The 14,031-nt window shown below is 37.8% G+C and overlaps 2 protein-coding genes and 1 pseudogene across 2 annotated transcripts; 2 read left to right on the top strand and 1 right to left on the bottom strand.

Annotated features, from left to right (window-relative positions):
• Nucleotides 1-3,642: 3,642 nt before the first annotated feature.
• On the top strand, nt 3,643-6,488 carry LOC125585362 (annotated as a pseudogene).
• Nucleotides 6,489-7,055: 567 nt separating this feature from the next.
• On the bottom strand, nt 7,056-12,157 carry LOC106454858 (shaggy-related protein kinase zeta-like). Its single transcript, XM_048754293.1, has 10 exons — nt 10,156-12,157; nt 9,988-10,062; nt 9,846-9,902; nt 9,651-9,765; nt 8,417-8,463; nt 8,276-8,326; nt 8,082-8,177; nt 7,909-7,992; nt 7,709-7,810; nt 7,056-7,320 (listed from the first exon to the last, which is right to left on the bottom strand). The coding sequence occupies exons 1-10, from the start codon at nt 10,342-10,344 to the stop codon at nt 7,225-7,227; spliced, it is 912 nt and encodes a 303-aa protein (XP_048610250.1). The 5' UTR covers nt 10,345-12,157; the 3' UTR covers nt 7,056-7,224.
• LOC125585814 lies at nt 10,969-13,963 on the top strand. Its single transcript, XM_048755508.1, has 4 exons — nt 10,969-11,129; nt 11,306-12,687; nt 12,760-13,459; nt 13,597-13,963. Exons 1-4 carry the CDS (start codon nt 10,969-10,971, stop codon nt 13,961-13,963), a joined length of 2,610 nt encoding a protein of 869 aa, XP_048611465.1.
• Nucleotides 13,964-14,031: the final 68 nt, after the last annotated feature.

Raw genomic sequence — 14,031 nt, 5'->3', positions numbered from 1 at the left:
TTTAAAAGTAGACGACTTACAGTTAAGTCGTCATACGTTAGTTTTGCAATTGAAAAAAAAAACTTCAAGATTTAATTATATACAGACGACTTATAATTCAGTCGTCCACGAGACGACTGAAATGTAAGTCGTCCAGGATTTACGAGGTTTGACCAGAATCTCGGAAAAAAATCCTCGACGACTTACAAGTAAGTCGTTTGGTGGACGACTGAATTATAAGTCTTCTGTGTATAATTAAATCTTGAAGTTTTTTTTTTCAATTGCAAAACTAACCTATGACTACTTAATTGTAAGTCGTTTACTTTTAAAAAAATATTATTATTTTAATTTTCGACAGATGACTGAAATGTAAGTCGTCTGAAGAAGTCAAACTTGTGTAATTATCCAGTCAAATGCAAAACTAACCTATGACGACTGAAATGTAAGTCGTCTAGCTTTTTTGGAGTTTTTTTTTTTAACCAAACAATAGTAGACAACTTATTTTTCAGTCGTCCGAAATAACAGATTTCAAAGTCAATTGCAAAAATAACCTCTGCGTTGACCAGACGACGCATAGTTTAGTCGTCCGGACAACTTAGATTGAAGTCGTCCGCGTCTTCTTCGCTAGTTTTTAAGTCTTATACGTTAGTTTTTGAATAACTTGTATTTTTAAGAGTGATAAGTAACTTCAAGATATGTAAAACTCATATTTACAAAATATGTTCTCTCCCTTAGTTTTACTAAATTTGACTAAGTTTTTCAACGCAAACTTATAAAAAAATATGATATGCTTTGACTAGTTACTATTGTTTGTTTCCATCTCTTAAGTATTATTGTTATAGACAATAATTATGACTATTGTTATGAGTTGGAAGAAGGGTTAAATGCTTCTTAAAATGTTGTATCAATATGAAGCTACCAACATTCTTGTTTATTAAGATGAGAAAAGGCCATTGGAGTTAATTATTGCATATGAGAGATCCAAAGATAAGAAAAAGGCTACTGAAGTCTATTATTTCATTGATTTGTAAATGTGTAAACACATTGTTAGCACATTTAATACATCTTGGAAAACATTATTACTGATTTTACAAAAAAATCACAACTAAAAGAGTAGACATGCAATTCACAAAACAGACCACAAACAAAACTATTATAGATCATTCCTCTACAAAGACAAGCTTGGATTCCACTTGAGTAGACAAGACCAGACGACTTTTAAGAAGTCCAGACGACTTCTAAGAAGTCCAGACGACTTTGTCAGAAGACTTTTAGGAAGTTCAGACGACTTCCAGACGACTTTACAGGAAGTCCAGGCGACTTTTAGGAAGTCCAGACGACTTTCAGACGATTTCCAGACGACTTCCAGACGACTAACAAGTAAGTCGTCCCAGAAGTCTTCCAGATCTGAAAAACCTGCATATTAAATCCAGATCTGAAAAACCTGCATATTCAAAAACGTTCAAATGGCTTAAAAACAGAAAAAATGAGTGGAAGATTAGATAAATCTACCTTTACAAAACACACAAAAATACATATCTAAAAATAATAGATCTACCTTTAAATTAGTGGAAGATGAGTACCATCTAATTAAAAACCTGCAAAAAAGATAGATTAGTAAGAAAGACATGAGACAAAACTAAAAAATTCATATAAAGTTTGGTGTTTTCAAGTCAAAGAGATTAGAGTGGGTTTGAAGAGTTTTAGTTTGGGAAAAAAGTAAGAACTTTATACAACAAGAAGTTACCAAATGAAGAAAAATCAGACATAAGAACTTACCAAAACGCTCAGAAAAATCCAGACGACTTCCTGGAAGTCCAGACGACTTCCTGGAAGTCCAGACGACTTCCTGGAAGTCCAGACGACTTCCTGGAAGTCCAGACGACTTTGTCAGAAGACTTCCAAGAAGTCCAGACGACTTCCAGACGACTTCCAGACGACTAACAAGTAAGTCGTCTCAGAAGTCTTCCAGATCTGAAAAACCTGCATATCAAATCCAGATCTGAAAAACCTGCATATCCAAAAACATTCAAATGACTTAAAAATAGAGAAAATGAGTGGAAGATTAGATAAATCTACATTTATAGAACACACAAAAATACATATCTAAAATTAATAGATCTACCTTTAAATTAGTGGAAGATGAGTACCATTTGATTAAAAACCTGCAAAAGAGATAGATTAGTAAGAAATACATGAGACAAAACTGAAAAATTCATATAAAGTTTGGTGTTTTCAAGTCAAAGAGATTAGAGAGAGGTTGGAGAGTTTTAGAATGATGAATATTACATTTTTGTTGCAGCCATTTGAGAGGAGGAGAGAGAATGTGTAAATTTTTCTTTATACAAGGAGACAAAAATTCCAATTAGGTTAAATATTTTTGACTCAGACGACTTCCTAGACGACTTACATTTCAGTCGTCTGCTGAAGAAATTAAAACAGACGACTTACATGTAAGTCGTCCAGAAGAGTTTAATATTTTTAGTGGGAAATTAAATTATTTAAGCGGGAAAATAATTTTTTTTAAAAAATTTAGGCGGGAATATTTGGACGACTTACATGTAAGTCGTCTGTTTTAATTTCTTCACCAGACGACTGAAATGTAAGTCGTCCGAGTAAAATGATCCGGTTAGGTTAAAACGTACATTGGTAAAATTAAAGGTTCGGTACGATGTAGACGACTGCAATATACGTCGTCCGGGTAAATTATTCAACAGACGACTGAAATATAAGTCGTCCACACCCTAAACATAACCCCTAAACTTAATTATCTAATTAAACACTTCATAAAACCAAATCAAACTTGAAAAGTGTTTACTATAGGTGAAAACTAATTTTTGAAAAAAACATTTTAGTTTTCCAAAATCTAACCCTAACAATACATACAATACTACAACATATGTTTGCCAAACTCTTAAACCAAAGTATTTCATGATTCACTACTTCCACTCATCTATCTTCAAAACAAATCAATTTTATCATATCTTAATTTATATCACTTAAAACTGTTTATAATTACTTTATTTTTATTTTTCAAGCATCAAAATATTTTTTTACAAGATTTATAAATTATTTTTAAAATAAACTGGTACCAGACGACTTACACTTCAGTCGTCCAGACGACTTCCAACATCTCAGACGACTCATACGATTTACTGGGGCTATATTCGTAAAAATGACTTATGTTTTTTTGTTTGGTCACAAGGGGTTGAGCTGTAATTTCACTAGGCTTTTAGGTTAGTTTTTCATTTGATTTAAGTTTGGATATAGGTTTGGGATTAAAATCAAGTTGTGGGTTAGTTTCGGCAAAAACTCTTAGTTTCTATTTGTCAAAGTACCGCAAAATTCGGAGTTCAGGTGTTGGAAGTCTGAAAAAGTGAAAGATCTGATACAAGAAGACAGATAAATCCTAATTTTTAATGTTTATTTAGTTTTGTTGTTATAACCATCATTTATTTAATCAAATAGTAATATCTTAGAGCATCATTATCCCTAAAACCTCTTTCTTAATTTTTTTTTTTCTTTTTTTATTTTTTCGAATTTAAAAAAAAAAAACGAACCAATCGTGAGCCGCCACGTGTTAGTGGAACCTGCGAACAGTGTAAAAAACCTTTAAGAACCGACTACTATTTAATAGTTTTTATAACCGATTTCTTAAACAAAATTGGATCCTACGCAGATCCCACCGGCCAAGAAACCTTCTAGTATCCCGGGATAAAAATGCTCTTATCTCTCACACACAGAGTCCAAGGCCATTATCTAAGCAACTAGCGTCTCTCATTCGTCCGCATCTGCCCAAACTTCGAACATGTCGTGTCGCAACTTCTCCATTAACAAATATCAACGCTTCCCCTACGATTCTCTCCCTGTGCGTTTAAGGTGGAAAGAAAAGCGTTATGGCGATGATGGCGATGACAATCCGTAACTCGGCTTCACGTCGAACGATGATGAGTCGTCCGATCTTCGGTTCGAGAAGTATGTCGTCATGGTGGAAGAACGTGGAGCCTGCTCCCAAAGATCCGATCCTCGGAGTAACGGAGGCTTTTCTCGCTGATCCTAGTCCCGACAAAGTTAACGTTGGTGTGGTCAGTCTCTCTCTCTCTCCCTGTCTATCACAGATCTTACGGACATCGCTTTTCCTGTGATCTATAAGAAATATTTTCGGGAGAATGTTTTTGAGAATCTCATTTCGAGCTGAAAGTCTTAGGAGATGGCGTATAATATATTGCATGCTGTCGTTACTTTTGGTAGGGAGCATATCGTGATGATAATTGGGAAGCCTGTTGTCTTGGATTGTGTTAGAGAAGCTGAACGAAGAATTGCTGGCACCTCCTTCATGTAAGATTGAATCCTTTTTTTCTTTTTTTAATTCTTTAAAAAAGCTTCTGTTCATTTGTTGCAACAAAAAAAAAAAAAACCTCAAGTTTGTGTAATTGGTAAAGTTGAATTGTGTATCTAAACAAAAGAATATGTGTGCTTAGGTCAGTTATGTGACGCTTAATCTGTATGCATCATGCTAAGAAGATCAACATCAGACTCTCATCTGAACTATATGTTTTGTGTTTAACGAATATAGGGAGTACCTTCCTATGGGAGGGAGTGTGAAAATGGTGGAGGAAACATTGAAGCTTGCCTATGGGGACAACTCTCAATTTATCAAAGACAAAAGAATAGCTGCAGTTCAGTCTCTCTCCGGAACTGGAGCATGCCGACTCTTTGCTGACTTCCAGAATCGTTTCTGTCCCGCTTCACAGATCTACATCCCTGTTCCAACCTGGTCCAAGTGAGTTTTCAATACATTTTTAACTTTGATCATTTACAATGTTTAACCTGAATAGCATAATAGCTTAATGTTGTCTCTTCTGTGACCAAGCCACCACAACATCTGGAGAGATGCACAAGTCCCTCAAAAGACTTATCATTACTATCATCCAGAAACCAAGGGTTTGGATTTCAAAGGATTGATGGATGATGTGAAGGTTAGCAAGCAAGAACTCTACTTCTAAATCTTATTCTTGTTGATGATAAAATCCTTTTTTTCTCATAGAATGCTCCGGAAGGCTCCTTCTTCCTTCTTCATGCTTGTGCTCATAATCCTACTGGAGTCGACCCTACAGAGGAACAATGGAGAGAGATCTCACAGCTATTCAAGGCCAAAAAGCATTTTGCATTCTTCGATATGGCCTATCAAGGTTTTGCCAGTGGTGATCCAGCGAGAGATGCCAAGTCCATCAGGATCTTTCTCGAGGATGGTCACCATATTGGAATTTCTCAGTCCTATGCCAAAAACATGGGACTCTACGGCCAGAGAGTCGGATGTCTCAGGTACAATAATATTCATTTTAGATACTCCAACACATCATTAAGCATACTCATGCATAAATGTTCATTTTGTGAAAAAAAGGTAAGAAACAGAATATAAAACGTTACTACTTTGTCTTGTGCTGCAGCGTGCTTTGTGAAGATGAAAAGCAAGCCGTAACTGTGAAAAGTCAGTTGCAGCAACTAGCTAGACCAATGTATAGTAACCCACCTTTACATGGAGCTCAAATAGTCTCAACCATTCTCGGAGACCCAGAGTTAAAGAGTCTGTGGCTAAAGGAAGTTAAGGTAACATTTCTAGTTCCACCACATTGTCATCACCTTACCTTTATTTTCCCATTTTCACTCTTTTGTGTTGGATTATTCAACTAAAGAATTAGAATCCTAAAACAGATCATGGCTGATCGGATAATTGGCATGAGAACTACTTTGAGAGATAGCCTTGAGAAGTTAGGATCGCCTTTATCGTGGGAGCACGTAACCAAGCAGGAAATTAATTACTAAAATGTTTATTTTATTAACATGTCATTTTCTATCATATGATTCACGCACTTACGTAACCATATATGGGGAAAAACAGATTGGAATGTTCTGCTACAGTGGGCTAACACCAGAACAGGTTGACCGCTTAACAAGCGAATATCACATCTATATGACCCGTAATGGCCGTATCAGGTACTACTACTTCCCTTCTCCATTTCTTAATTTTTAAATGCACTTTCAATTGTTAGCAAATCATTGAGGCTGTGTTTGGTTGCAGTATGGCTGGTGTTACAACGGGAAATGTGGGATACCTTGCGAATGCTATACATGAAGTCACCAAGTCATCTTAAATTATTTTATTTACTTATATCTCCAGCCAAACATGATTTTTTTCTTCTTGTTGACGAGTCAATAAGACGCAGGAAGCTATGTTCTCCTTCAATTGTTTTCGTGGGAACTGAAGGTTTATCCACAAACAGTAAAATTCTCAGCGCATTTTGTTCTTAGCTGCGCAATAAAAATAGAAGAAGCATACAATCATGGAAGTGTTGTTGCATCGATTTCTTTGAATATTTTCAAACAGGCTCCTTAGGGGAGAGAATATGTGTTCTTCTCCGCTTGCTCTTCTTTTTCTTATTTCGGAACAACTTCCTCATAGTTTTTGTCCTTGAACGGTACAATTCCAATCGTGCAATTTTTCTCAAGTTCACATGTTTTAACTGCTTTTATATTACTGAATATATGTGCGAGTTTGAAGATTGTAAGTTGTTAGCTGCATGGACTTGTCAAGCGTTTCCACTTTAGTCCATGGTTGGTCGGTTATGACTGTAAATTATTTGCTGTATAATTTGAAATATAAAGAGTTTGGTCGGTTATGACTACATGATTGATTGGGTTAACAGACTTTTTTTTAGTCTTTACAGCATTTTAACATCATTCCTGTCCCAATCATATTTTTAGTGGATCCGATATAAAAAAATCTACAAAATTTCACAGCCTTATTTTGTTTTTGTTCATATTTTCTGCCTTTCTTTCTTTCTAAAACAACTACTACGAGTTGGAATGACTTGAGCTATAAGCCAACAACTCAACTAATCATCTACGCATTTGTTGTAGATATAAGATATTGTGAAAAGAGAAGAGAGATTTCAACCGCCATAATTTTCTACATATTTAAAAGGGGAATTTGGTTAACCAAGTCGCCTTTTTCTAGTGTATAATTTGTTTTATTTTTAAATGTTTGAAAGAAATTATGATCAGCCATGGTGATATGCTTAAAGTAATATAAGCTCCTACCTTATAATTAATAACGGTTATAGTTTTAGACATTATAATTCAATTCTTCCATCACCATCCACGAACAAATTATTCACTAGAAAAAGGCGTCTCTACCAGTCAAAAGTGAATAATAACATCTCAGTTTCAAAATCCTTTTTTTTTCTAATGACCAGCTTGTAATGGAAAGCCTCCACTCATCTGCCGCCTAACGTGCTCAGGTATTAGCCTGTCTATAAGCTCTAGTGAAGCTCCAGATAACTGTTTTGGAACATTCAAATAGAAAGATAACATACATTTAGTTACGGTAGGTTTAAGGAAAGTTAGCTACATTAGAGCACCCCCATAAGTGAACCCCATGAAATGGATTCACAAAGTATTTTTTTATTATATTTTTTTTCTGTTTGATTTTTGTTTTTTTAAAAAAAAAAAATAAAAAAAAAAATAATCGGACCAATCGCGGACCGCCACGTGCCGTGGGACCCGCGCTACAGTGATAAACCCGGTTCACTGAGAAGAAGTGGAGAGAGACAAGTTCATCACTATTCATTATTTTAATTTTTTTTTTTTTTTAGAATCTGTGTGAATCCCCCATAAGTTCACTAATGGGGGTGCTCTTACACCCTCTTTTGTTGTGATTAATCATTACCTCTTGTTTGAAGTTGAACAATGGTGGTAGAGGTCGGCCGTTTGGAAGACGTGCATTGGGCTCTCGTAGTTCACTGAAAAATGGATGTGCACATGCTTCCAGCTTTTAGACACAGCAGTACAGCAGTTAAAAGAAAAACTCAGCATCATCAAACAGTGCAGGTCCCAATTAGGAGTGTTTGGTTATTTAGAGATACTGACCGCAGTGCAACGTAGGCTCGGTGAATACTGAAGAAGCCGAGATGCGAGGTCAATGGTTTCTGGAGGCATCCGCTTATGGAAAACCTGAAGAAGGTTGTATTGTTTTTATGTTGTCTTTTGAAATATATTAAGCCATTGTACTATCAGGATTGTAACATGAATAATTAAGATACCTTATGCCAAGGATGAGCTTTGATTTGTGGGAATCTGAAGTCTGTGTAGTTTGGATTCATGCATCTGATCTCTTCTCGAGTTGGAGTACCAAGAACCTAAACCAACGCACCACATATATCAAGAACAATCTATATTTTTATATACCAAACAGAAAATGAAGCCAAAGTAACATCTAATCAAAATGAGGCTTCACCTTGATGATCTCCACTAGCTGGTCCACAGAGTTTTCTCCCGGGAACAACGGCTGTAGATAAAAAAAATATATATATCAAAATGATTGGGGAGGATTCTGGAGATATGACTTAGTTCTCTGAGATACTTAGTTTAAACTAACCTGGCCAAGGAGAAGCTCTGCCAAAACACAACCAGCAGACCATGGTGCTGTTCGTTTGCTCACCTAGGTGATCCATCTGGGTGAAGATGCAAATCGATGTTCGTTTTGTACATTATAATGCTACATCCAGATGGATCACCCAGCTGAATTTTTAAAAACTCATCTCAAATTCTCATCCAAATGAAGGTGAGTCTTGATGGTGCATCTGGATGCAGATGCATCTAGTTCAGTCCAAAATGATAAATGACAAAAACAACCTTTTAAAATCAAAATATTATTTTCAAACCAAAAATTCTATTTTTTTGCACATACATTTTTCTGCCAGAACCGAAAAATGCATTTTCCCGCCAAAACTTAAAAACAATTTTTTCCGCCAAAACCGCAAAAATTCGTTTTTCCGCAAAAAAAGTAAAAACGCATTTTTTCATAAAAACGCACTTTTCAGCCAAACCAGTAAAACCGCACTTTTCGGCCAAAACGGTAAAAACACACTTTCCTGTCAAAACATAAAAAAACGCATTTTCCGCCAAAACGCAAGACCGCAAATACGCATTTTCCTGCCAAAACCGCAAATACGCATTTCCTGCCAAAACCGCAAAAACGCATTTTTCCGCCAAAACCGAAAAATGCATTTTCCCGCCAAAATCGGAAAAAGCATTTTTCCGCAAAAACCGTAAAAACACATTTTCCCACCAAAACCGAAAAACACATTTTCCCGCCAAAACCGCCAAAAATTCATTTTTCCGCCAAAACCTAAAAAAACAGTTTCCCGCCAAAACCGCAAAACGCATTTCCCTGCAAAAACCGCAAAAAAGCATTTTCCGCCAAACCCGCAAAAACTCATTTTCACGTCAAACCCGTAAAACGCATTTTCCCTTCAAACCCGCAAAACACATTTTTTCGTCAAAAACACATTTTCCTCCAAAACCGCAAAAACACACTTTTTCTGCCAAAACCGCAATAACATATTTTCCGCCAAACCCGTAAAAACGTATTTTCCCGCAAAAAACTACAAAAATGCACTTTTTCGTCAAAAACACATTTTTCCCCTAAAACCGCAAAAATATTTTCGCCAATACCATGAAAATGCTATTTTTTCCGCCGAAACGTAAAAATATATGTTTTAGTCATTTTATTAACAAATCTGCCTAGATGCAGATGCAAGTTAAAAATGAAAAGCAAACGAACATAGTTGCATTCAAATGATTCATCTGGATGCATCTTCCAGATGTACAAACGAACGGGCCCCATATGTCTATGGAGGATGTATACTCTGTGGCCCCAAAGATAAGCTCTGGAGCTCGGTAATAACGAGAGCAGATATATGATATGTTTGCTTCACCTTTCACCTAATGGTGAATAGTTTGTAAAGGTCAAGAAGATAACAGAAAGGCAAAAGCGGTTGAAAAATAAATGTGATCAAACGTACCAATATTTTTGCACTTCCAAAATCGCACAGCTTACACTGATGAGTGAGAGGATCAACCTACAGACCACAACAGAGAATTTAAATTACAATCTAGTCAAGGTTACTTAAGATAAACCCACAACAATAGATCAAACGTACGTACCAAAAGATTTTGTGGTTTCAAATCCCTGTGGCAGACACCAGGAGCTGCATGGATATAAGCCAAGCCTCTAAAGATCTGTGAAAAAACATATTCAAAACCCGTTTCAGGATCAACGTAGAGAAAGAGTACTTGTAGGGGGGAAGCAGTAATATAACAACGCATATTTACTTGGTAAGTGTAAAATTTGACATAGAAAATAGGCATTCTCTGGTTTGAACTAGTATAGTGCTTCAAAACCCGGTACAAAGTCTCGGGTACATACTCCATAACGAGGTTGAGGAAGAGCTCATCTCTACTCGTCGTAGAGAAGAAACAATGCTTCAGGGAAACAACGTTTGGGTGGTCCATTAGCCGCATTAACTGAAGCTCACGGTTCTTTTAGCGCCGGTCTTGCTAAACCTTCTTAATGGCTACTGATGTAAGCTCAAGAATTGTGAGCTTGTTCGTTCTGAGCCAAGAGTGTGTTACACATGGTGATGAGTGTGTAACATAGTACGTTAAGTTTGTTACGGCGTGATGACATGTCACAAACTTATGGAAGTAGAAGATATTGCTTTGGCGCGAAGCAAAGAAGATCTTCTGTTGGCGATATTTTAGGAAGTAGAATATTGTCTTTCACGGGTACTTAACGAGGGAACCTAGAAGTGTTTTAGGTTAAGCGTTAAGAGAGTAAAAGCTAGAGCAAGAGGTTTGTTCTTGTCGGCTACAGAAATCTAGTGAAAGGTTTTCAGCTTGGGTTTCTGTAATTTAGAGATTAGAAATTGGTCTGTCGCTAGTCGTGTGTGACTGAGCATAAACCGGATTAAACAGATCTAGGATGATTGTTTAAAAGATTTCTAATATACAAGAAAGTGTTCTTGAAAGACTTTTGTACGGTTCATATCTGTGTGTCTTTGAACTTTCATTTGGTATCAGAGCGGGAAACCTCTGTGGTATCAAGTACTACTAACAGGTTGAGATCCTGCAGATTTCATGGACACCATGAAGGAACTCTTACACATTCATAAGCCTATCATGCTGGACAGTACCAACTTTGGTCACTGGAAAGTGAGGATGCAACACATCATCAGAGGAGTTGATGAAGATGCTTGGACGTCTGTAGAAGATGGTTGGAGTGCTCCTACCGTTGTCTTGGAAGATAAGTAAGTTGGTCCAAAGCCTAAAGACCAGTGAACTGAGGGTGAGAAGAAAGCGTCTAAGTTCAACTCTAAAGCTCTAACTTTCATATTCTCGTCAGTAGATGTTGAGCAGTTCAAGATCATACAAGGATGTGAATCTGCCAAGCAAGCGTGGGATACGCTCATAAATCACTTTGAAGGAAATACCAGTATGAGAAGCGCCTTGATCACCTAGCCTCCAAGTTTGAGAACCTGAGAATGAGTGATGATGAGCCGATTGATGGATTCATATGCAAGATCAGTGAATTGGCAAGTGAAGCGTCTGTTCTTGGCAAGAAGTATGAAGAAAAGGATTTGGTGAAGAAGCTCCTAAGGTGCTTACCACCACGGTTTGAAGCTTATAAAGCTGTTCTCACACTTGCTGTTGACACAGATGAGATGAAGTTTCTGAAGGTGCATGATCTTGAGAAAACCGATCGACAATCTACTAACCAGAAGAGCATTGCCTTCACAGCTGAGTCTAAGGATGATGGTCGAGTCACTAAGATTGAAGAGAATCTGAGTTTAATGGCTCGAAACTTCAACAAGTTTGTCAAGCGTATGGAGAAAGGTGGTGGTAGATCCAATGGACGCTACCAAAAGAATGATGTTGAAAGGGGCAGCTCTCAGCTCTCAAAGCAGGATTCTAGCAAGAACACAAAGATGTGTCATGAGTGTGAAGGTTACGGCCACTTCAGAAGCGAGTGTCCCCTTGCTAAGAGAAAATATCAAAAATGTATTGAGTGTAAAGGCATTGGGCATACACGCAGTGAGTGTCGTAGCATTCTCAAGAAAGAGAAGTCTCTCTTGTGCTTCAGTGACACTGAATCTGAAAGCGACAGTGACGAAGGTGAGCTGCACCTAAACTTCATGGCTCTAATTGGTCAAGAAAGTGGAAAAGATTCTAATGCTTACAGCGAGGATGATGATGATCTTGAGCAAGATCTTGAAACTGAGTACAAGACTCTATTTGACAAGTTCTCTGATCTCAGTCATGAGAATCTCGAGCTTCTCAAGGAGAAAGCAATGCTGAAAGCTCAGATTAACATACTGGAACTTGATCAGCCTTCCACCAAGACAAAAGCTTACTCAATTGACCGAGAGTCGGATCAAGAAGTTCTTGCACTTAAGAGAGCAATGACAGAGCAGGAACGAGTTCGTAAGGAAGCTGAAGCACACATACAAACGTTGAGCGATCTCTTAGCCGTAGAGACTGATCGAAGTACGCTACTCGAAAGTCAACTAACTGAAAATCACAAGAAGGTTCGCATGCTCTCAGCTGGTACTGCAACTCTTGATCACATACTTACATGGGGACAGTGTCCGAGTCTCAACATCGGCTTGGGATATAAAGGATCTACCTCAAAGGCTACTGAAACGAAGTTTGTGAGGGAAGCTCCTAATGAAGAAAAGAAACCTGAAGAGAAAGGGGTCCCTGCTGAAAGAAACGAGAATGTCATTCCTAAACCAAAAAGATGTGGAAACGGATGTCATTTCTGTGGGAAACGAGGACACAACGCTAGGTTCTGTTACTTTCGAAGACGTTAGTATGAGAGAGCATGGAGGTTGAACCTGTGTTTCACCGAACCAACTGCTTACGGTTGCGTGTGGATAGCCAAACGTGATCTATATCCGAACTACAAAGAGAACACTCACTCTGAACTAAACACCGTTTCTGTTAAGTCACACACTGAAGCAGAACATGATCTTGTTTGCAACTTTGTGCGAGTACAAGTAGACACAGAGATCGTTAGTAATGTTGCTTATACCTCTGCTGAAGAAGCATCACAATCTCAACTTCCTTGGTATTTTGATAGTGGGTGCTCAAAGCATATGAATGGAAATGAAGACTATCTTGAGAAGCTCGAACTCATCAGAGGTGGAAAATTTACTTTTGGAGATGGAGGACAAGGCAAAATTCGTGCAATTGGAATAACCTCCAGACCTGATGTGCCTAAACTCTCAAACGTTTACTTTGTTGAGGGTCTCAAGGCGAACCTGATCAGTGTGAGTCAACTATGTGATGAAGGATTAGAGGTTATCTTTAACAGCAAGGAATGTCGCGCCGTTGATGCAAGAAACAATGTGGTGCTGAGAGGTATTCGTTCAGGGAACAACTGCTATCTTTGGAGACCTTCAAACGTGTATTTTACGGCTACTGAATCCAGACTTGATCTCTGGCACAAGAAACTGGGTCACATGAACACCAATGGGCTTAGCAGACTCGTGAATGCTGAAGTAGTAAGAGGTGTCCCTGATTTGAGAAACAGACAGAGACAGTATGTGGAGCTTGCTGCCAAGGAAAGCAAGTCAAGGTACAACACAAATAAATTTCAGAGATCAGATCTACACGGATATTGGAATTGCTTCACATGGATCTTATGAGTCCTATAACACCTGAAAGCGTTGCTGGTAAGCGATATATTTTTGTATTGGTTGATGATTTTTCCAGGTACACTTGGGTGGACTTCTTACGCAACAAGTCTGATGCTCTTGAGAGTTTCAGAATCCTGGCTCTTCAACTCAAACATGATAAGGGAGGAATCATTCAGATTAAGAGCGATCATGGGGGTGAGTTTCAGAATGAGCAGTTTGATAAGTTCTGTCACAGTCAAGGTATCCGTCATCAGTATGCCGCTCCGAGAACTCCTCAACAAAATGGGGTTGTGGAAAGAAAAAATAGAACATTGCAAGAAATGGCTAGAGCAATGTTGTGTGGAAACAGTGTTCCATCTGGCTTTTGGGCGGAAGCAATCAACACTGCGTGCTATGATAAATCGGGTCTATGTCAAGCCAAAGACCAAGACTACTCCTTATGAGATTTTCAAGAGTAAAACACCGAATCTGAGCCACATGCATGTGTTTGGATGCTTGTGCCACATTCTGA

Source organism: Brassica napus, chromosome C4 (assembly GCF_020379485.1).
Source record: "Brassica napus cultivar Da-Ae chromosome C4, Da-Ae, whole genome shotgun sequence".
Classification (NCBI taxonomy): Eukaryota; Viridiplantae; Streptophyta; class Magnoliopsida; order Brassicales; family Brassicaceae; genus Brassica; species Brassica napus.
The sequence above is the reverse complement of the archived record's forward strand: the minus strand, read 5'-3'. Positions and strand labels throughout refer to the sequence as shown.